This window comes from Lynx rufus, unplaced genomic scaffold (genome assembly GCF_022079265.1).
Source record: "Lynx rufus isolate CCGP_SWC_20201006 ecotype Redwood Valley unplaced genomic scaffold, mLynRuf1.p SCAF_5, whole genome shotgun sequence".
Taxonomy (NCBI): Eukaryota; Metazoa; Chordata; class Mammalia; order Carnivora; family Felidae; genus Lynx; species Lynx rufus.
The window spans coordinates 34,239,321-34,260,915 of NW_025814867.1; the positions used below are offsets into that span (position 1 = coordinate 34,239,321).

Consider the following 21,595-nt stretch of genomic DNA (forward strand, 5'->3'; position numbering starts at 1 on the left):
ACCGTAAAAATCTCAGTACATACCATCACCATTTTTAAAAATCACTCCAACTGAATCCTCACCAAAAACTTTGTTGTTGTACACGAGCCACAAAGGCTTCATTTTGGAATCCATGTATTTACATTTTTCAACACTGAAATCAAACAAGGGGGAAATTAGTCCACTTCAATTTAAAGAAATGGCAAGACTGTAAATTTTGCCATGATGTATTAGACTTGGGGAAAACCCTCACCTGTTCCAATCAGGTCTGCAGAAGTCAAAACTAGAATATTTCCTCTTGGTAAAAAAGCAACTGGGGTGACAGCTTTGGTTGGCCTGTAGTGATGCCAGATGGGCTAGACTGAAAACCCAGATTTGCCCTTCTCACTACCTATGTTTAAAATTCTTCCTTTTCTTTCTTCTTTCCTTTCTTTCTTTCTTTAAAATTCTTCCTTTCTTGGGTCGCCTGGGTGGCGCAGTCGGTTAAGCGTCCGACTTCAGCCAGGTCACGATCTCGCGGTCCGTGAGTTCGAGCCCCGCGTCAGGCTCTGGGCTGATGGCTCAGAGCCTGGAGCCTGTTTCTGATTCTGTGTCTCCCTCTCTCTCTGCCCCTCCCCCGTTCATGCTCTGTCTCTCTCTGTCCCAAAAATAAATAAACGTTGAAAAAAAAAAATTAAAAAAAAAGATTAAAAAAATTCTTCCTTTCTTTCTTTACTATTCTTCCTTAACTCCATGTTATTACAGATAGTCAATAATAACCAGATCATAGCATTAGATTAAAATTAGGAATATTATAACTTCATTACTTCTTACAGGGGGATCAACTTTGAATCCTAACACAAGGGGATACACATCATTCCTTTTCTATTATTACTTTTGAAGGGAATGAAAAAGTGAGAAATAATTTTCCAAATCAATTTAAGATCTAATTTTGAAGTAGGAAAATAACTTAGTTAATAATCTATGATGGTTGCCAACATTTTGCATACATAGGATGTTCAACCCTTAGAAACCAGTAACATAGAAAACAAATGTAATCACATACAACTGAAAGGAAAATACCTTGTAATAACTTTCATGGATCCCACAGGTAAGTTTAGCTAGTAGGCATATGTCTCAGTACACACAAAAATAACCTCTGAGAAATTTAAGAGTTTCCTTCTTTAAATATACAGTACTTACTGGAGCTAACAGCTAGCCTTATTGCTCCTGCAAGGCAGTCACTCAGAAATTCTTTCTGCATTGCTATTTTTATGGAAAAGTCACTGAGCACAGCAAAGATGGTCACTTACTAGAGTTCTGAGAGGATGACACACGGATTCAGAGGTGACTGCAGGTCAGAGAGGGCTTCCCGGTAAGCATTCTGTTTTAAACAAGTATGCATGGCCTCCTTCCCTTTGGCTCTGTTTAGCTTCATTGCATTCAGTTTGATTAAACTATTTAAAGTTTTTAACTTATTGAGTGCCTCAACCTGAAAAATAAGTTTCCCCACCAACAAAATTTATTTATGGTTAAAAATAATATAAAATATTATAGTATCATGTGATCATATTAATTAATAACTAATCCTTTCCTCTCCCCAACACAAGCCCTCAACAACCAGCCAAAGTAAAATCAGTGCTTAGCTTATGACAAACATATTAAATATAACAAGACTAAAAAACTTATTTTTATCACTTGTGACTTAAAGTACTATTTTTCAAATGTTCTTCAATCCTTTTCTTAAATAAAGTCTTAAAAATCAGAGAAAAGTAAAAGGACATAAATTGTGGGTAAGAAGATGACACTTAAAGTACTCAGAACTCTGCAGCTCACTGAGCAGTAGAATTTGAAACACAATCTGAACCACTCCGTTTGTTCAATTCCATAGTAGAAGAGGAAAATCCTTGTACAAGTAATCCTGGGGATCCCGTCATTCAACCTTAACATCTAGTTTTTGTCATCACTCTTGTGTGATATCTTCTCAATATATTCTCTTGCCACGAATAGTATAGTTAAATGAATTATAGTGTAATAAAATAAATATGAATATAGATAATAGTAGTTGTTGTCTAAGTCTATAGTATTTGTATGAAGTAACTTTGGCTATCAAAACTTATGCAAATAAAAAAACTTTATGCAATTAGTACAAGATCAATCAACAGTGCCCAACTGAATCAAAACCATTGTGTTTAAAAGTCAACTTCATTGTTTAATAACTGAGGTCTTTCCATGTCATGTTATGCAAAAATCCATTAGAAACAGCCTTGGCCAACCATAAGTCATAAGAAAGGGTATTTTATTTTGTTATTATGTCATTAAAACTGAAACAGCTTGTTAATATAAACACATTTATATTAACATGTAAATTATATATAACAAGCATATAAAACATCTATACAACAAACATGAACACCTTGGCTTGAACTTCCATGAACAGATTTATTTTACATAATGTTTTCGTTTTTGAACTTTGCTTCTATGAAAAGAAACCACTAAGACTCTGTAGGAATGTGAATTCAGTCATGCAGTTTTTATAGACAGACTGAGGGCTTGCTCACAGGAAACTGGAAGGTTCTATGTAGCTTGATGAAAATCGAGATGTCTGAAGCTTGCCAAGTTAGCCACAGACACTCCATTTCTCAACAGTTTCAGGAGCTGTACAAACACTGGTGAAAAGGGAACCAGTTGAAAAACAGACTGTGCAAACAGGAACTTTTTGAAGTATTTCAAATTTGAATTTCTTCTATGTTTGTACAGTTGCGAATTTCAGGCCCCATCACTAACTGTATTGATATCCATTTCCTGAAATAGTGTCCTGAATACCCACATGGCCATAAGTCAAAAACTTTAAGTGTTTCAACACCCTATCTTTTCATAGGTTTACAGTAATAACAAGAACGGCTATGTAAAGTGTACCGCCTCCCTCTTGCTACTCATCAGTCAAGAGTAAAAATGTAATCATACATATGTCATATGTACACTGTTATAAAAGTCAAGCTGAGGTTGGGGCACCTGGGTGGCTCAGTCAGTTAAGCATCACACTCTTCATTTTGGTGCAGGTCATGATCTCACAGTTTGTGAGACTGAGCCCTGCACGGGGCTCTTTGCTGATAGCACAGAGTCAGCTCTCCCTCTTGTCCTTCCCCTGATCACTCTCTCTCACTCAAAATAAATAAATAAATAAACATTAAAAAAAAAAGTCAAGCTAAGGTTCCCAGAGAACCAAGAAAATTTACAATGTGGTTTGATCATGAGTGAGGTCAATTCATGATGTAGGACCTCATCAAGCAGGGCTTTACAAGCTTTGGTAAAAGTTCAGGGGAGATCCTTTCCACATGCTAGGTGAGATGCTGCTGGATTCATTAATCAATCAATGAAGCCAATTAGATCTTAAAATTCACTGCTGAAAATTTTGTGGCAGCTTCAGGATCTGATGCAAACTTCCAGTGGCATTCAGGAATGAGAAACACAGGTGTGGTACCATGAACCCTTTTGAATTTACTTTCTCACCATTTCCCCCTCGGTTCTGAGCTCCGCTCTCTTTGCATCAAGCTCCTGATCTAACTGGTTTTCCTTTACAGAGCAGGTCAGATTGAGTTGGCAGACGTATCTGCCCAGAACTAAGCCCCTAGCCTTTCAGAACACAATTTCCCAGGTGGAAAACCCCAAGTCTTAGTTCTGTCCCTCAATTCCACATTGGAAACTGCTGACAGTTTAGTCTGCAATTCTCCATTTGTTTGAAATCTTTCCCTGTTGGGAACTGCTGGAGGCAGATGTGGTTCTCCATTTTATTTGGAATGAGTCCATCCTCCATATTCCTTGGCATTTGCTGGTTTATCCCTTCCAAAGTCCAAGGTTCCATGGGAATTGGTGGTGCATACAAGCCCTTTCTTGGCCAAGACACAGTAACATCTCTCAGTTACTGTGGTATAATAAAATGCACATATTTTTTGGTCTTGTTTTGTAGAAATAAAGACTACTCCTAACAGAGATCTCAGAGGTCAAAAAGCTGCAAAAAATGGGCCATGCAGTCAAAGGCTGTTAGAGCATCTGCCACTTTAAGAAGACTCCTGTAACAGGGTAAATTGTTCATGAAATGGGTTAGACTGACACTAGGTCACCTGCCAACATCAAGAAAATTTCTGTGCGAAAAGGGACACTGTAAACATGCCATAATTCCCAACCCTACCACGTCTCTCTTAGGTATTACTTTAACTCTAAGAAACCCAAAGGTCTAGCTAAAACAAACAGGATCCCTTAAATCTAAAGAGTTGAACACACTACCTTCCAGCCCAACTGCTTATTTTATGTCTAAGAATTACATGTAGGGGAGCCTGGGTGACTCAGTTGGGTAAGCATCCGACTCTTGGTTTTGGCTCAGGTCATGATCTCACAGTTCGTGAGTTCGAGCACCACATCAGGCTCCATGCTGACAGCCTGCTTGAGATTCACTGTCTCCCTTTCTCTCTGCTCCTCCCCTGCTCACTCTGTCTCTCTCTCTCTCTCAAAAAAAATTAAATTAAAAAAAATTATTAAAAAAAAAAAAAGATTTACACGTAGAGGCCACTTTTAGACAACAGGCTTGAGCAATGGAATGTAAAGCAAGGCAAAAAAAAGACCCACAGGAGCCACTTGGCTGAATACAGACAGACCCATCAGGTGACCCACCTCAAAACATCCATAAGCCCGAACAGACCAACGGGCTACTGACAAAGAGGCACAGTTACCAAAAAAGAGAAAATTCCATAGGTCCCCATACCTCCTCACCTTCCCCCTCTAAAAACAGCCCTAATCTACTGCCACATTGCAGAGAGTCTCTCCTTTGCTGTCCTGCCAGCCTCTCTTGCAGTGTACTCAATAAACTTCTATCTCCTTTGTTCTGTCTGCCTGGGGTGAATCCTTTCACCACCCTGAACTATTCACCCAATCATCGCTCCACATTTGGGGCCCTCATCCAATCAGGAAAAACACCACATTACAGTCCAGGAAATTTCAGATAGCTAGTAAAATGGCAAAATCTTACTAATGAAAACCTAGAAAGGTAACGTTCATTATGTGGAAATTTCCAATTAGATAAGACATTTAGGAAATGCACTTGAAAGCAAGCATTCCCAAATTAAACAAACAGAATGGGATATCCACTTATTAGTATGCAGAAATCTCCAGAAGGTTTCAAAATTCCAAAATAGTTTCATTGAAAGATTCATTGCAAAAGCTAATGAAAAATTAAAGAGAAAAGGTATTTAAAACAAAAGACTGTAACAGACTGAGGCATAAAAATGATGTAATTCCTAGTGCTCTCCTCTATCCTTTGAGTATCCATAACCCTCTATCTGAACTGCTTTTCCACTCTAAAGACACTATTAAACAGTTAACTTATCAAATAAGGCCACTTGAGACTACAGGCCATTCTCTGCAGGTTATCTTTCACATCTTGCTCAAAGGCTGAACTGAGGGCCACAGTCAAAGAATTTCTTAAACCAGGGAGGACCCTGAAATTTTTTGTAAAGAGATTACCTCTGGAGCCCAGCCAAGAGAGGGAAGTAAAATTTCACACTGTCCCTTCCTTTCCAGTTCCTGACCAATTGGTTATTGATCCTTTCTCTCCCAGGGAAGGCTATTTCCTTCTTGCTGGTCTTGTTTCTTATCCTAGGAACTTGGCTTGGCTTTCTGGTCACCTGAGATACGCAAGTTGTTCTTTTGGCTATCTTTGGGAGTGACTCTAGATCTTGTGAAGACAACCTCTTTTGCATCCACTTTGAAGATGCCTCTTAGGTCTATGGGACTGTTTAATACAGCCAGAGACAGTTAACTGTCAAGGCTGAAATCTTACAAGATATTTTAAAGGACTGAATAACTTTATGATCAGAAATTTGGCCAAACTGGAAGATAATATTCAGAGCCTGACAGGAATTTTTTTAGGCCTTCTCCCCTAAGCTAAATTGGAAGCTGATATTCAGAGCCTGATAGGAATTTTTTAGGCTTTCTCTCCTACACTTACCCACAGGGAAAGAAAAACACTCTAACATAGGTGGATAGGTGTGTCGGCCCTTCGATATAATTTAGGCAGCAACCCAATTCTTTGAGGAATTAAAAACAGCTGCCCTTGTTTTACAAACCTAGTCTTTACAGGACCAGAGATGTAGCTCCAAAAACAACTCAAAATCCACCAATACTTTTTACCAAACCCCAAATCTCCCCTATTTATCTCAGTAGGCTTGGAAGTATTATAAATTCTGGTCTTAAGAGAACAAAAGTTATAGGAAGAGCTTACTTTTTTTCCCCCTGTGCCTTTAAGATATAAATGTTCTACCAGAGTATTCTCCATAATTCTTATCTAGACCATCTCTTTGACATACAAACTTCAGGGAGGTAACTCTTTAATTTTTTTTTTTTAATGCTTATTTATTTATGAGCGAGAGAGACCGAGTGCCAGCGGGGGAGGGGCAGAAAGAAAGGAAGACCCTTCTGGGTCCAAAGCAGGCTCCAGGCTCTGAGCTGTCAGCACAGAGCCCAACGTGGGGCTGGAACCTGTGAGCCACAAGATCCATGACCTGAGCCGAAGTTGGGCACTTAACCGAGCCACCCAGATGCCCCAATTCTTATCAGAAGGGAAAAAAGGTCATCTGGAACTTGACTTGTTAAGGACAAGACTCTTCTCCACAAGTATTAGAAAAAGTTGTATTCACCTAAGCAGGTAACCCGATCTTATTCTATCGGTTAGAAAAATAATTTAGAGCCAGCTATTTTTGTATTATTGTATCTAATCCATGGTAGTAATTTAAAGCTATAAGCTATAAGGTCTCTGTTTGCTTCCATCTGTGTTGGTGTGTGTGTCCAGACATACGTTTTACATGTGTGGTACTTTCTACCTCCAAATGGTACTGCCAAAATTAATCTGTAAAAGAGCTCTCTTTAAACGGCTTTTAAAAAAAACAAGCATTTGCATAAACTTAGTCTTCATAAAATTCTCAGAAATATAATAGAAACTATCCCAAATGTTTTTCAAGTTCACGTGCTCTGGAATAACTTTTGGTAAATTAAAGCAAGTTTAATAAGTTCATTGGTTGACTGGAAACAGGCATATCTTTAGAATTATCAAGATTGAATATAATGTAGATAAACAACTTTTATTCTACCTGAATTTATCAGCTAAATTCATTTCTGTTCTAGTCTGTCAGCAAAAAATAACTTAGAATGATGGCTGATTTTGTCTAATGACTCATGAAGTTTTCATGGGTAAAATAAACATAATTGTTGAGAACAAATGATTTAAACAGATATAAGTGGAATAAGAGGTAATAAAGTTTTAGGGGCGCCTGGGTGGCGCAGTCGGTTAAGCGTCCGACTTCAGCCAGGTCACGATCTCACGGTCCGTGAGTTCGAGCCCCGCGTCGGGCTCTGGGCTGATGGCTCAGAGCCTGGAGCCTGTTTCTGATTCTGTGTCTCCCTCTCTCTCTGCCCCTCCACCGTTCATGCTCTGTCTCTCTCTGTCCCAAAAATAAATAAACGTTGAAAAAAAAAAATTAAAAAAAAAAAAAAAAAAAGAGGTAATAAAGTTTTTAGCAAGAATTATATTTTATTCTATGTGTACTTAAAAATAGCTTCCAAATCTCTGGTAACTTGAAACTTTAGAACTCTCCTAAGTTAAAATAAATATAATAGAAATCTGTTGAATATTTAGATTTCCAAATAAGAAAATACCAAACCATTAATTATTAAACACAGGTTTATCTACTTTTGGCTTCCTACAGAGAAACCAAAAGATATTTGGATGTGTTAGTGCACTGGAAAACTGAAGAAGGTCTATGCTTCTAGAAATTATGCAAAGTATTCATGAATTTGCAAATCTAAAAAATGCTGGTATAATAGTTTATATAATTCCTTAACTTCTTAGTTTTCACTAGGAACTAAGGTTTCTAAGGGTTAAGAATTCTTTTTTTGGGGGGTGCGCTTGAGTGGCTTAGTCGGTTAAGCAACCAACTTCAGCTCAGGTCACAATCTCTGCTGTCAGCAAGGAGCCCCACTTGCAATCCTCTGTCTCCCTCTCTCTGCAACCCCCCCCCAACCTTGTGTGTGTGCTCTCTCTCAAAAATAAACATTAAAATAAAAAAGAATTTTTTTTTTAATGTTTTGAGAGAGAAGGCATGCACAAGCAGGGGAGGGGTAGAAAGAGAGAGGGAGAGAGAGAATCCCAAGCAGGCTCCACACTGTCAGCACAGAGTCCTATGTGGGGCTTGAATTCACGAACTGTTAGATCATGACCTGAGCCAAAATCAAGAGTCGGATTCTTAACTGACTAAGCCACCCAGGCACCCCTAAAGGTTAAGAATTCTAATTAATATATGCAATTAAAACTACAGAAATAAGGAAAACATCTCCATATGCAAAGAAATCAAAATGTGTGTTTTTGGTAAAAAGTTTGAGAAACGAAGATACATTTTTGAGGAAAAAAATTGTAGAAAGTTTGTGAAAGAAGAAATCTTTGGAAAGGAATTTTATGTGTGATCAGGACTAAGACTGGAATAAGTTTTAATATAAAAAGCAAGCTGGTGCAAAATTAGAATTTGACTTTCTTTTTGTTAAAATGACAAAGGTTTTGTTCTGGTTTTTACTTTAAGTCTACTTTTGACAGCAGATTATGGAAGTTTTTTTTTTTTTTTATCTTTAAGTGATCTGCCTAGAAAACAAAGATACTGTGTTTTATCAAAATAATTTCTTGTGGTTGCTGTCTTTATCAGGTCTTTGATTACTTAGGAAAACTGAGTCTTCTCGAATATTAAAAGAGCTAAGTTCTGCTAAGAAAATCTAAGCCCCTCCCCTAACTTTTCACAAGCAAAATAAGACATCTCATTGGTTGGCTTCCCTGAAGTTACATAGTTGAGTTAGAAAGTACCTGCCTGGAGGCTTTCATGATTCAGGACTCACTCCTCTGATTAGGGATAAATGTAAATGAGCCTGTGATCAGGTACTTTTCCACAATTCTTAAAATTATTGCAGAATCTGCTGCTAAAACAAAAGAGGCCCAACAACCATCTTTAGGCTCTTTTGATTAAGTATCAAAACTGTTCTTAAAAAAAAATTAAAAAAAAAAAAAAAAAAAGAAAGGGGCGCCTGGGTGGCGCAGTCGGTTAAGCGTCCGACTTCAGCCAGGTCACGATCTCGCGGTCCGTGAGTTCGAGCCCCGCGTCGGGCTCTGGGCTGATGGCTCGGAGCCTGGAGCCTGTTTCCGATTCTGTGTCTCCCTCTCTCTCTGCCCCTCCCCCGTTCATGCTCTGTCTCTCTCTGTCCCAAAAATAAATAAACGTTGAAAAAAAAAAAAATTTAAAAAAAAAAAAAAAACTGTTCTTAATAATAGGATGGCCTTCGATTATCTTTTAGCTGAGCAAGAAGGTATCTCTGCTGTGGCCAACACCACCTGCTGTATCTGGATTAACATTTCTCAGGAAGCTGAAACTCAATTACATAAGATCACAAGAGCAAGCCACTTGGCTTAAAAAGGTGACTCCTTCAACAGGGTCTTTCTTTGCCCGGTTTGTGTCTTGGGGACCATGAGTCTAACGTGCACTCCAAACACTGGGAATTATCCTGCTTATACTTACCATAACAATCTCTCTGGCACACTATATTCTCTCATAAGTTTTAAATGCGTGTTTGCAGCCACTAACCATCAAACAAATGAACTCCTTAAGACTGGAATGTCAAAGAACAAGGAGAATGACTGACTTCCATAGCCTACGAATATGTAGGAATTAAGCAAAAACATCATAACCTATGGATAATGTATACCATACAAAAGAACAATCAAAACTGTGAGAACTTCAGAATAGTATCTGATAATGGTGCTAATGCTTTAAATCTTGATCACATCTCTGTTGAGCTTAGAGCATGATCAAAGGGGAAATGTAAAAGAAAAGGACAGGCCCAAAATGCTAGGCCACGTCATCAAAGTGGGGCTCAGTACCTAACCTAACTGCACTTTCAACCTCCCTCAGAAGTGCAGTCTTAACAGTCAGTCAGGAATTTCCTGGTCAGCACCATGAGGTAATCTGTCATATGGGCCCTCTCAACCCCCCAAAAGAAAATGAGGAAATCCACCTAATACGGGAAAGTGACTTTCCTAAAACAATCATTTCTTTTCATCTGCTTATTGTTCCACCACATTTCTGCCTGTAAAACCCTTTTTTGCATGGCTCCCCCAAGTCCCCTCTACTAGATTAGCTAGATGGGACACTGCCCAATTCATGAATCAATTAATAAAGCCAATTAAATGGTAAAAAAAAAAAAAAAACAAATGGGTTTTATTCTCCATGCAATGAGAATTACTTTAGGGATTTAAAAAATGGAAATGACATAATCCATCTGCATTTTTAAAATGTCACTTTAGCTGCTGTGCAGAGAAGGGTCTGCATGTGCAAGAACGGAAACAAGGGGAGCAATTTAAGAGGTTAATGAAGACATGCAGGTGAGAGAAGATTATGAATTGGACTAGGACAATAGCCATGAACACAAAAGACATTGATAGGCATGAGATACATTTAAGAGGACTATAAAATTAAGGGGACTAGGGGCACCTGGGTGGCTCAGTTGGTTAAGTGTCCGACTTCGGCTCAGGTCATGATCTCACAGTTCGTGGGATCAAGCCCTGCATCGGGCTCTCTACTGTCAGCATGGAGCCCGTTTCAGATCCATCTTCTGGTTATTTCTTCCATACTGGAATGCATAATTGGAATGGATATACTCAACAGCTGGCAAAATCCCCATATTGGCTCCCTGGCTATTTTGATGGGAAGCGGAAGTTATTATAAGCTCCTCTACCTCAGAAAACAGTAAACCAAAAGCAGTAACCCATTCCTGCAGTGACTGCACAGTTGAGTGCCATCATCAAGGACTTGAGAGATACAGGGGTGTAGATTCACAGCCCCACTCGTCTTGCCTATTTGGCCTGTACAGATGACAGATGGGGCTTGGAAAATTACAGTGGATCATCCTAACATTAACTAGTGGTGTACCAAATATGGTTTCGTTGCTTGAACAAAGTAACACATCTCCTGGTACGTGGTATACACCTACTAACAATTGCTTTTTCCTCCATATCTGTCAATAAGGAACCACAAGAAATTTGCTTAAGCTGTCAAGGCCAACAATACACTTTCAATGCCCCATCTCAGAAGTATAGCAACTCTCCCGCCCTTTATCATAATTTACTTTGCAAATTGTAAAGTAATTTACAACTTGACTTGACTGCCTCTTGACTTGACTCTTGACTGCCTCTCCCTTTAACAAGACACCACTCTGGCACCTTTACATTGATAACATTAGGCTGATCGAACTTAGTGAGTAAGAAATAGCAACTACTTTAGATCTGAAGAAATTTGTATGTCCGAAGGTGGGAAATAAATCCAATAAAAATTTGGGACCTTTTATCTCAATGAAACTCCTAGGGTTCAACTTGCATGGGGCATATCAAGATATCCCTTCTAAGGTAAAGAATAATTTGTTGCTCTGACCCCTCCTATGACCAAAAATGAGGCACAATGGCTAGTGGGCCTCTTTGGATTGTAAAGGCAACATACTGCTCATGTGGGTCATGTACTACAGCCTATTTACTGAGTGACCTAAAAGGGTGCTAGTTTTGAGTGAGATCCCAAACAAAAGAAAGCTCTGCAATGGGTCCTGATTGCTGTGCAAGCTGGTGTGCTACTTGGTCCATATGATCCAGCAGGTCTAATGGTGCTTGAACTGTCAGTGGCAGACAGAGATGCTATCTGGAGCCCTTGGCAGGTCCTATAGATAAATCATAGCACAGGTCCTCAGAATTTTGGAAACGACACTTGCCCGCTCCTGTAGAGAAGTACTCTCCTTTAGAGAAACCACTCTTAGCTTACTATTGGGATTTAGTAAGATTGACTGCTTAACCACTGGCTACCAAGCAAGCATGTGACCTGAACTGCCCATTATGAACTGGGTGTTGTCTGATCCACCAAGCCATAAAGATGGGTAAGCAAAACAGTACTCCATCATCAAATGAAGTGTATATATAAGACTGGGCCTGAGCAGGCCCTGAAGGCACAGTAAGTTATATGACGAAGTGACTCAAATGTCCACGGTTTCCTCTTCTTGCTACACTACCTTCTCTTTCCTACCCTGCACCTATGTCGTCACAGGGAGTTCCCTTCAACCAGTTAACACAGGAAGAGAAGACTCAAGCACGGTTTATAAATGGCTTTACACAGTATCTAAACACCACAGGAGGGGCGCCTGGGTGGCGCAGTCGGTTAAGCGTCCGACTTCAGCCAGGTCACAATCTCACGGTCCGTGAGTTCGAGCCCCGCGTCAGGCTCTGGGCTGATGGCTCGGAGCCTGGAGCCTGTTTCCGATTCTGTGTCTCCCTCTCTCTCTGCCCCTCCCCCGTTCATGCTCTGTCTCTCTCTGTCCCAAAAATAAATAAACGTTGAAAAAAAAAATTTTAAACACCACAGGAAAGCAGACAACTATGGAACTACAGCCCCTTTCGGAAACAATTCTGAAGGACAACGGTGAAGTGAAATCCTTGCTGTGGTGCATTTGGAAAATGCACCTTACTGTTTCACTTTGCCTGAAAGGAGAAACAGCAATACATGCAATTATATACCAATTCATGAGCTGTGACCAAAGCTTGGCTTATGGCCAAGGACGTAGAAGGAACATGACTGGAAAATTAGTAAGAAATATGGGGAAGAGATATAGGATAGACTTTTCTGAAGAGGCAAAAAAAAAAAAAGTGTCGCATTGGATACTCACCAAAGGGTGTCTTTGGAAGAGGATTTTTATAATCAAGTGGATAGGAAAAACCATTCTGTGGATACCAGTCTGCCTTTTTCCCAAACACCCCTGTCATCACCCAGTGGGTTCATGAACAAGGTGGCCAAGATGGCAGGGATGGATGTTATGCATGTGTTCAGCAATATGGACCTCCACTCACCAAAGCCTACCTGGCTATGACCACCACTGTGTGCCTGCTATGCCAGCAGCTGAGACCAGCTGCTGATGAGTTCCTGATATAGCACCATTTCTCCCGGATGGACAGCCAGCTATCTGGTGACAGACTGATTACAACAGACAGCTTCCACTATGGAAGAGGCAATATTTTGTTCTTACTGGAATAGAAACTTAACTCTGGATATGGATCTGCCTTCCCTGAATACAATGCATTTCTGTCAAACTACCATTTGTGGACTCATAGAACACCTTATTCACCATTGTGGTGTTCTACACAGCATTGCTTCACTCAAGAAACTCATTTCACAGCAAATAAAGTGTAACAATGGACTCCTGCTCATGAAATTCACTAGTCTTAACATGTTCTCTACTAATCTGAAGTAGCTGGCTTGACAAAAGAATGGAATGGCCTTTTGAAGACTAACTTACAGTAGCAGCTAGGTGGCAATACCTTGCAGGACTTAGGCAAGGCACTCCAGAAAGCTGTATATGCTCTGAGTCAGCATCCAATATATGACAAGCCTTCTCCCATAGCCAGGACTCAACGGTCCAGAAATCAAGGTTTAAAAGTCAAAGTTGTACCACTTACTACTCCCTCCAAGGACCCACTAGCAAAATTTTTGCTTCTTTTCCTGCAACCTTATGCTCTACTGGCAAAGAGGTCTTAGTTATAGAGGGAAGAATGATTCCAATGGGGGACATGGCAATGACTGTATTGAATTGGAAGTTAAGACTCCAGTGCCCAGCCACTTTGGGCACCTCAAGCCTCTGGATCAACAGGCAAAAAAAGGCATTATGATGCTGGCTGGAGTGACTGATACTGACTGTCAAGGAGAAATTGGCCTACTGTTGCACAGAGGTAAGGAAGAGTAAGCCTAAAATATAGGAGATCTCTTCTTAGCATTACCATGTCCTGTGATTAAGATCAATGGACAATTACAATTGGACAATTACAAGCTAACTTAGGTAGGACTACTAATGGTCTGGACCCTTTAAGAATGAAGGTTTGGGTCAACCCAACAAGTCAAGAACCAAAAGTGAAATGCTAATTAAAGGCAGAGGGAATACAGAATGAGTTGGAAGAAGGTAATAATAAATACCAGCTATAACCACATGACGAGTTACAGAAATTAAGATTAATTGTCATGAGTATCTCCTCCTCGTTTTGATACGAATGTGTTTTTATATGTGTGTGTATATATACATAAACATATATGTATATGCTATATTTACATACACAGTCTGTTTCCTTCCGGCTCTTTTCCTTTATCACGTAACCTAGATGTACTGATTTTATATCATAGTATTTAAGTGTTAATGTTACATCGCAGTATTTAATTTATAGTGTAGCAAGAACAGGAAACACCACTCAAGGGTATTACCTCCTATTCTGGGGAAAAAGTTAGTGCATTTTTGCTTGTACTGAAGGTATTTGTATTATGTTAGAAGTAATTCTCAACTTGCTACACAGTCTTTATTTGGAGATTAAACATGGTTTACAAAGCTGTGTATACATGCTGAGTTGATCTGTGATGGTTAATTTTATGTATCAACTTGACTGGGCCATAGGGTGCCCAGATATTTGGTCCAACATCATTTTGGGTGTGTCTGTGAGGGTATTTTTGGATGAAATTAACATTTGAATGGGTAGACTGAGTAAAGAAGACTGGCCTTCCTAATACTAATGGGTATTATCAGAACCTGTGAAGTTCTGAACAGAAGAAAAAGGCAGACCTTCCAGTAAGTAAGAAGGAACTCTGCCAGCCCAGCTGTCTTAAGCTGGGACATAGGTCTTTTCCTAAAACTCCTTGCATGTTAAACTTGTCTGCTTTCAGACTGACACTTTCTACTGACTCTCCTGGTTCTTAGGTCTTTGGACTCAGACTGGAACTTCACCATCAGCTCTTCTGGGTTTCTAGCTTCCTTAACTGAAGATCTTGGGATTTCTTAGCCTCCATAATCACATGAGACAACTCTTTGTAATACAATCTCACCATCCTCCTCTGCTTCATTCTCTCTATACAGCTGACCCTTGAATAAAGGGTTAGAGGTACCAACTCCACCTCCAGACCCACACAGTCGAAAATCTGGGTATAATTTTTGATTCCCCAAAAACTTAACTACTAATAGCCTATGCTGATGGGAAGCTTTACCAGTGACATAAACTGTAGATTAACATGTATTTTGTGTGTTATATGTATTATATACTGTATTAGCTAGAAGAAAGAAAATATTAAGAAAATCATGGGAAAATACATTTATAGTACTGTACTGTGTCAAAAAAATCAGTGTATAAGTGAACTCATGTTGTTCAAATTCATGTTGTTCAAGGGTCAAGTGCATACATACACTCTTATTGGTTGCTTCTCTGTAAAACATTAACATACTCTTCACTGAACTCACACCAAGTAGACCAGCAAAACCTACAAATGTCACCTCCACTATGAACTCTTTCCTAATATCCTAAGCTTGGTTACATGCCTCTCTTTTGTGCTTCCATAATGTTCCCATAATGCTTAATCATATATTTCTTAATTACTGATTTGTACACCTCCTCTATGGAAATATAAATTCCTTGATAACAATAACATAACTGGGGCATCCTGGTGGCTCAGTCGATTAAGCATCTGACTCTCGATTTCAGGTCCAGTTCATGACTTCAAGCCCACATTGGGCTCTGCACTGACAGTGTGGAGCTGGCTTAGGACTCTCTCCTTCTCTCTCTGTCCCTCCTTCATTCATGCAGTGTGTCTTTCTCCCTCTCTCTCTCTCAAACTCAGATAACATAGTTTAAAAAAAAATTACATAACTATTTTCACTTCATATTACCAATACCTAACAGTCACCCTGGCATATAGTAAATTCTGAGTAAATGCATATTAAACCATTAAGAAAACCTTCTTGTGTTTATTTGGATGATACTCATTGCAAGAAAAATCAATGCTAAAGAACAAGAGCATATTGTTGCTACCTGTCAATAAGAATTCTGGCATGAAGAAGCTAGAATAAAGGGCTGCTTTATTTTGATGGCAGAAATGCTCTCATCACATCCTTCAGGGGATGAAGGACCTACCTGGGCCATATCAAGCCTGGGCCATGGTTATGCTTCTCACTTGCAAGCAAGCGATCAAAAGACCATTACTACTTGCAATTACTACCTATATAAATCAGGATTATCTCCAAAAGAAATAAATGGATGTTGAGACTACAACTATCAATAGCCCCCGATTTTGAAATTCTGTATTCAGTAAAATAGCTTCATGGTTCTGTTTAATGGCTTATATTTTATTTTAGCTTCAAAATACATTTATACTCATAAAATGACACTATTTTATATACTGGATTTATGTTTAAGTTCTGATTTTAAAAAGAGAGTTGTGGTGCCACGAAGGTTTGAAAACTCCCAGTATAACAGTTTTCTAGCTGGACAGCCCTAATTTTAAAAATTCTTTCTGTCACTTAATAGTTGGGTTTTTAGGCAAGCTAGTTAATCTCCTGGAGCCTCTGTTTTCTCCCTTGTCTAATCCCGACAGTATTAGCAACTACTGTGGCACATAATAAGGACAGTAAAATAACATGCTTATAACATTTAATATGGTTCCTGGCATATAAGCATTTAATATCTGACTGATTAATCTCACTAATATCTCATCATCAGCAAAGATGAGAAAATGAAGTCCTGGAAAGAAGATAAGGGACTATAGGCCTGTATATATATTTTGAAAAAGCAGCTTGAGGATTCTGAATTCCAGATGTTATAACAACTATGAATTTAAGTGTCAAACTATCTCAAATTAAAACAAATGGCAGAATATATGAATCATAAATACTATACTAACTGGAAACAGTAACTCAGGGATATGAAAAACAGGGTCTAAAAATTTCATGACTTTTGTCACCATCACCATCAAACCCACTGTTAAGCATGTCTACATGGGTATTTCCCATTAAAACTTAAGGCATATTATTAATATAGATACTAGGAAGAATCCTTCATTTTTGAGGGAGCATTCAACTAATGTTCTGCTAAATTTAACACTTCATTTCTTGACTTAAATTTTTATTTAAAAATGTATTAATGGGATGCCTGGGTGGCTCAGTCGGTTGAGCGTGAACTTCAGCTCAGGTCATGATCTTGGGGTTTGTGAGTTCAAGCCTCACGTGGGGCTCTGTGCTGACAGCTCAGAGCCTGGAGCGTGCTTCGGATTCTGTGTCTCCCTCCCTCTCTGCCCCTCCCCCACTTGCACTCTGTCTCTCTCTCAAAAATAAATAAACATTAAAAAAATTTTTTTAATGTATTAATTAGGTTCAGTTACTGAAAGTTCCATGGAATAATGGGAGAAACAGCATATGATACAATTTATCAAATACCATGTGGCAAACTAAACATGAAAATAAAAAAATAAATTAAAAAAATAAAAACAAAAACCAGATACCTGCTTAGAAAGCACTTTCATATGCCCTACACTTCCCCGGCAGTATGCTTCAAGGATGACACCAAACTGTACTGAGACAGCAGGAATATGCACTTCTGACCTACAAATAAGTTAATAATATTAAGATAATTTGCGTATAAAACACTTCAGATCACCAAATAAAAATACTGACTTCATATTATGAAATAAATGTATGATGCCAATCAAAACACAGAAGAATACATCATCTTGTCCACAAATATGAGTGGGATGGGCAACTTCCCAATTCTTTAAACACCACAGATCAAAAACATGTGCGATTATATAATTAATTTTTTATTCCAAAAATCCAAAATTTTCACATCTCACCTTGTTTGCTTTCTGTAGTTGAAACAAAACGTTGCCAATTAAGACAATAAAGTGAAACGCAAAGATCTGATTCACATCACACAAGTGACTAATCCCTCAATTAGCTTCAATTCAATTTTTTCTCACTTAAAGAATGGTGTACCCATTTGAAAAAGGAAGGAACAACATATTCTGTTACTCCCGGAAGGGCTTAAAAATAGGAAGGTTGAACTGGATGAAAAAGATGACAAGTTAAAAATAAGAAAGGAAAAACCTCTATGAGTAATAAAGGAAATCAAGATTCAGAAATGTAGCTTCCAAAATCATTATCAAAATAATATAGAGCTCATTTTCCTTAAAAAGTTTAGCTAAAATGGGGGAAAGTCCTATTTTTATGACAGTCATTAGTTTCAGTATTCTCAAGTCCAGATGAAAAAAACAAAAATGAGTACAGACTCAGAAATCAGGAACCAACAATTTTCCTAGGAAAAAAAGGACTTCATTTATCCTTTCTGATTTTACTCCTATATCAACTTGGTGAAATAAGGTTCACATATTTCTAAAATTGACCTAATAAAGAAGCTGAAAATAATGTTGCTCTTGTTATAGGAAAACTTGAAAATCTTTATCTATTGGTACCCAAAGCCTTTCAGAAGGAGTAAGTGTGGTTTTAGCCCAAGAATATTAACAAAGTAAGTGCACTTTACTAGAAAATAGCAATACATTAGGGGCGCCTGGGTGGCGCAGTCGGTTGGGCGTCCGACTTCAGCCAGGTCACGATCTCGCGGTCCGGGAGTTCGAGCCCCGCGTCGGGCTCTGGGCTGATGGCTCAGAGCCTGGAGCCTGTTTCCGATTCTGTGTCTCCCTCTCTCTCTGACCCTCCCCCGTTCATGCTCTGTCTCTCTCTGTTCCAAAAATAAATAAACGTTGAAAAAAAAAAAAATTTAAAAAAAAAAAAAAAAAAGAAAATAGCAATACATTAATTTTTAGTTTCAGTTAAAAATCAAGGAGGCTTGGTGGGACACTTATCTGAATTACTTTGCCAAATCCTGAAAATTAAGAGTTGGGTATCAAGAAATAGAAGACACCAAGAAGAGTATGAATGTTATAAATGGCTCAGAAACAAGTAAACCAGCCAACTATTACAGTAAATGTCCCGTATTATGCTGATTTATATTTACAAAAGCACCAGGTAGACTCAAATCTAAAAATATAAAAGACTTACCTAAGGTGCCAAAATAGAAACTGCCCTATCCTGCGGTTAGCAAGTGCTCTTTCTAATAGGAATCTAGAGAGGGCACAATCAAGAAAAGGCTCGTATTTCAAAACTTGCACCAGTTGTAAAAGATATTGAGAGAGTTCTTCATCACTAAAAGAAACAAAAGACAAAATAAGTCACTCAACAACCAATGCCAGAAAGAGATCCCATCCCATCAAACTATCAAACACTAACTTACTGAAACGCAATGGTTCTTTTGGGTCAGGCTTGTTATGTATGCTTACATTCACTGTCCCACTATTAAAATAACACAAGAGGGGTGGCCTGAGTGGCTAAGTCAGTTAAGCATCCAACATCAGCTCAGAGTTACAATAAAATCGGGTACTTTAATACTGATTTCTGATCATGCAGGAAAAGTTATATACTCAGTCAACACATTTGTTTGTTTGTTTGTTTCTAAGTTTATTTTGAGAGAGAGACAGTGCAAGTGGGGTAGGGGCAGAGAGAGATGGAGACAGAGAATCCCAAGCAGGCTCCACACTGTTAGCACAGAGCCTGACACGGGGATTGCACTCACAAACTAAGATCATGACCTGAGCCAAGACCAAGAAAGAGTTGGAGGCTTAACTGACTGAGCCACCCAGGTATCCCAGGCAACCAGTTTTTTTAAATAAAAAAATTCCATCAGTACTTTTTAGTAATTTATTTTCCTTTCTAATCATTAGGGTTAATTCCTTTTCCCAGATTATCAGTGTGTTAAAATATTAACTTTAAATAATTTAAAGGATAAGGAACCGAGTGTAACTGAGAATTGATTCACTGAATTAATACAACATAATATTGTAATTAAATGAGCTGAATTAATTAAGGTTAAGAAGTTCTCTATTTTGTGTCAATTTCTAAATCATACACTTATAAACACACTCTTATCAGAGGCAATTCCAGTGGTCAGGTAAGATGAATTCCAAGTCCTCTACTTACTAACTATAGTCTTGGGCAATAAATGGTTAGGATAGTAGTCTAATGCAGATCTGGGACTGAAACCCACTGCACTATTAAAAAAAAACCTCATTAGCCAAAAATTTATCATAGGAAAATGCATCAGAAATACCAATATAGAACATGGAGATCACAGCAATCTCTTCCTGTATATAAGTTTATTTAAGAGAAACACCTGGGGGGCTCCTGGAGGGCTCAGTTGGTTAAGCATCCAACTTTGGCTCAGGTCATGATCTCATGGTTTGTGAGTTCCAAGCCCCACATTGGGCTCTGTGCTGACAGCTCAGAGCCTGGAGCCTCCTTCGGATTCTGTGTCTCCCTCTCTTTCTGCCCCTCCCCAACTCGCACTCTCTCTCTCAAAAATAAGTAAACATAAAAAAAGAAAAGAGAAGAGAAGAAAAAAAAAGAGAAGAACAGAAAAGAAAAAGAAAAAGAAAAAGAAAAAGAAAAAGAAAAAGAAAAAGAAAAAGAAAAAGAAAAGAAAAGAAAAGAAAAGAAAAGGAAACACCTGGCTCAGTATAAAGGGAGCCAGGTAGCCCCTTTCCCTCAGATCTCCAATGCAAACTTAGGGAGATGAGACTAAAGCCCAACTTGCAGCCTCATTTTTTAAAACTATTCACCAATCTTAAGTTTATTGTAAAATCTGTGCCTTTTATAAAACCTACAAAAGGGAGGTGCCTGGATGACTCAGTCAGTTGAATGTCAGACTCTTGATTTCAGCTCAGGTCACAATCCCAGGATCATGGGATCAAGCCTTGCATCAGGCTCCACGCTGAGTATGGAGCCTGCTTAAGAGTCTCTCTTTCTCCCTCTGTGCCCCCACCCCCCTAGTCACCTATTGCCCGTGCGTGGGCACCCTCTCTCAAAAAACAAAAACAGGGGCACCTGGGTGGCTCAGTCGGTTAAGCGGCCGACTTCGGCTCAGGTCACGATCTCGCAGTCCGTGAGTTCGAGCCCCGCGTCGGGCTCTGTGCTGACAGCTCAGAGCCTGGAGCCTGTTTCAGATTCTGTGTCTCCCTCTCTCTGACCTTCCCCCGTTCATGCTCTGTCTCTCTCTGTCTCAAAAATAAATAAACGTTAAAAAAAAAAAAAACCCCAACCAACCTATAAATGGTGTAAAAGATAGAAAGGAAGTACGGAAGTTGGGAAGGATTCCTCTTTCCTTATACTTTTTTTTTTTTAATTTTTTTTTTTTGACGTTTATTTATTTTTGAGACAGAGAGAGACACAGCATGAACGGGGGAGGGTCAGAGAGAGAGGGAGACACAGAATCGGAAGCAGGCTCCAGGCTCTGAGCCGTCAGCCCAGAGCCCGACGCGGGGCTCGAACTCGCGGACTGCGAGATTGTGACCTGAGCTGAAGTCGGACGCTTAACCGACTGAGCCACCCAGGCGCCCCATCTTTCCTTATACTTCTAACTTCACTCCCTTAAAATAACAATTATTGAAAAGTTTGTGTAATTTCTTTTGGATATCATGTGGCTTGAAACATATATGACTTTAAAAAGAAGAAAAAGTGTAACAGTATCCATAATTTTCTCAGAACTTCTATTTTTTCAAATAGCCATACAGTATAAACCTCATTTTTGAAACAAGAAATGGATAAACCTGAATATGCCCATTGTCTGAGATGGTCTCAATAATGACATTTCTTCAAATAAATCTAATAGATT

At 38.9% G+C, this 21,595-nt stretch overlaps 1 protein-coding gene across 3 annotated transcripts in view; it reads right to left on the reverse strand.

The window, feature by feature from the left end:
• The window catches only part of PIK3CB (phosphatidylinositol-4,5-bisphosphate 3-kinase catalytic subunit beta), a 182,221-nt gene that overhangs the window by 21,750 nt on the left and 138,876 nt on the right, over positions 1-21,595 (reverse strand). For all 3 annotated transcript variants that reach the window (XM_047098635.1, XM_047098638.1, XM_047098637.1), the window contains exons 15-18: positions 18,931-19,074; positions 17,379-17,478; positions 1,272-1,450; positions 24-133 (exon numbers count right to left, since the gene is read on the reverse strand). In XM_047098635.1, coding sequence (XP_046954591.1) covers positions 24-133; positions 1,272-1,450; positions 17,379-17,478; positions 18,931-19,074 — 533 coding nt within the window. The remainder of the gene's footprint in view (positions 1-23; positions 134-1,271; positions 1,451-17,378; positions 17,479-18,930; positions 19,075-21,595) is intronic.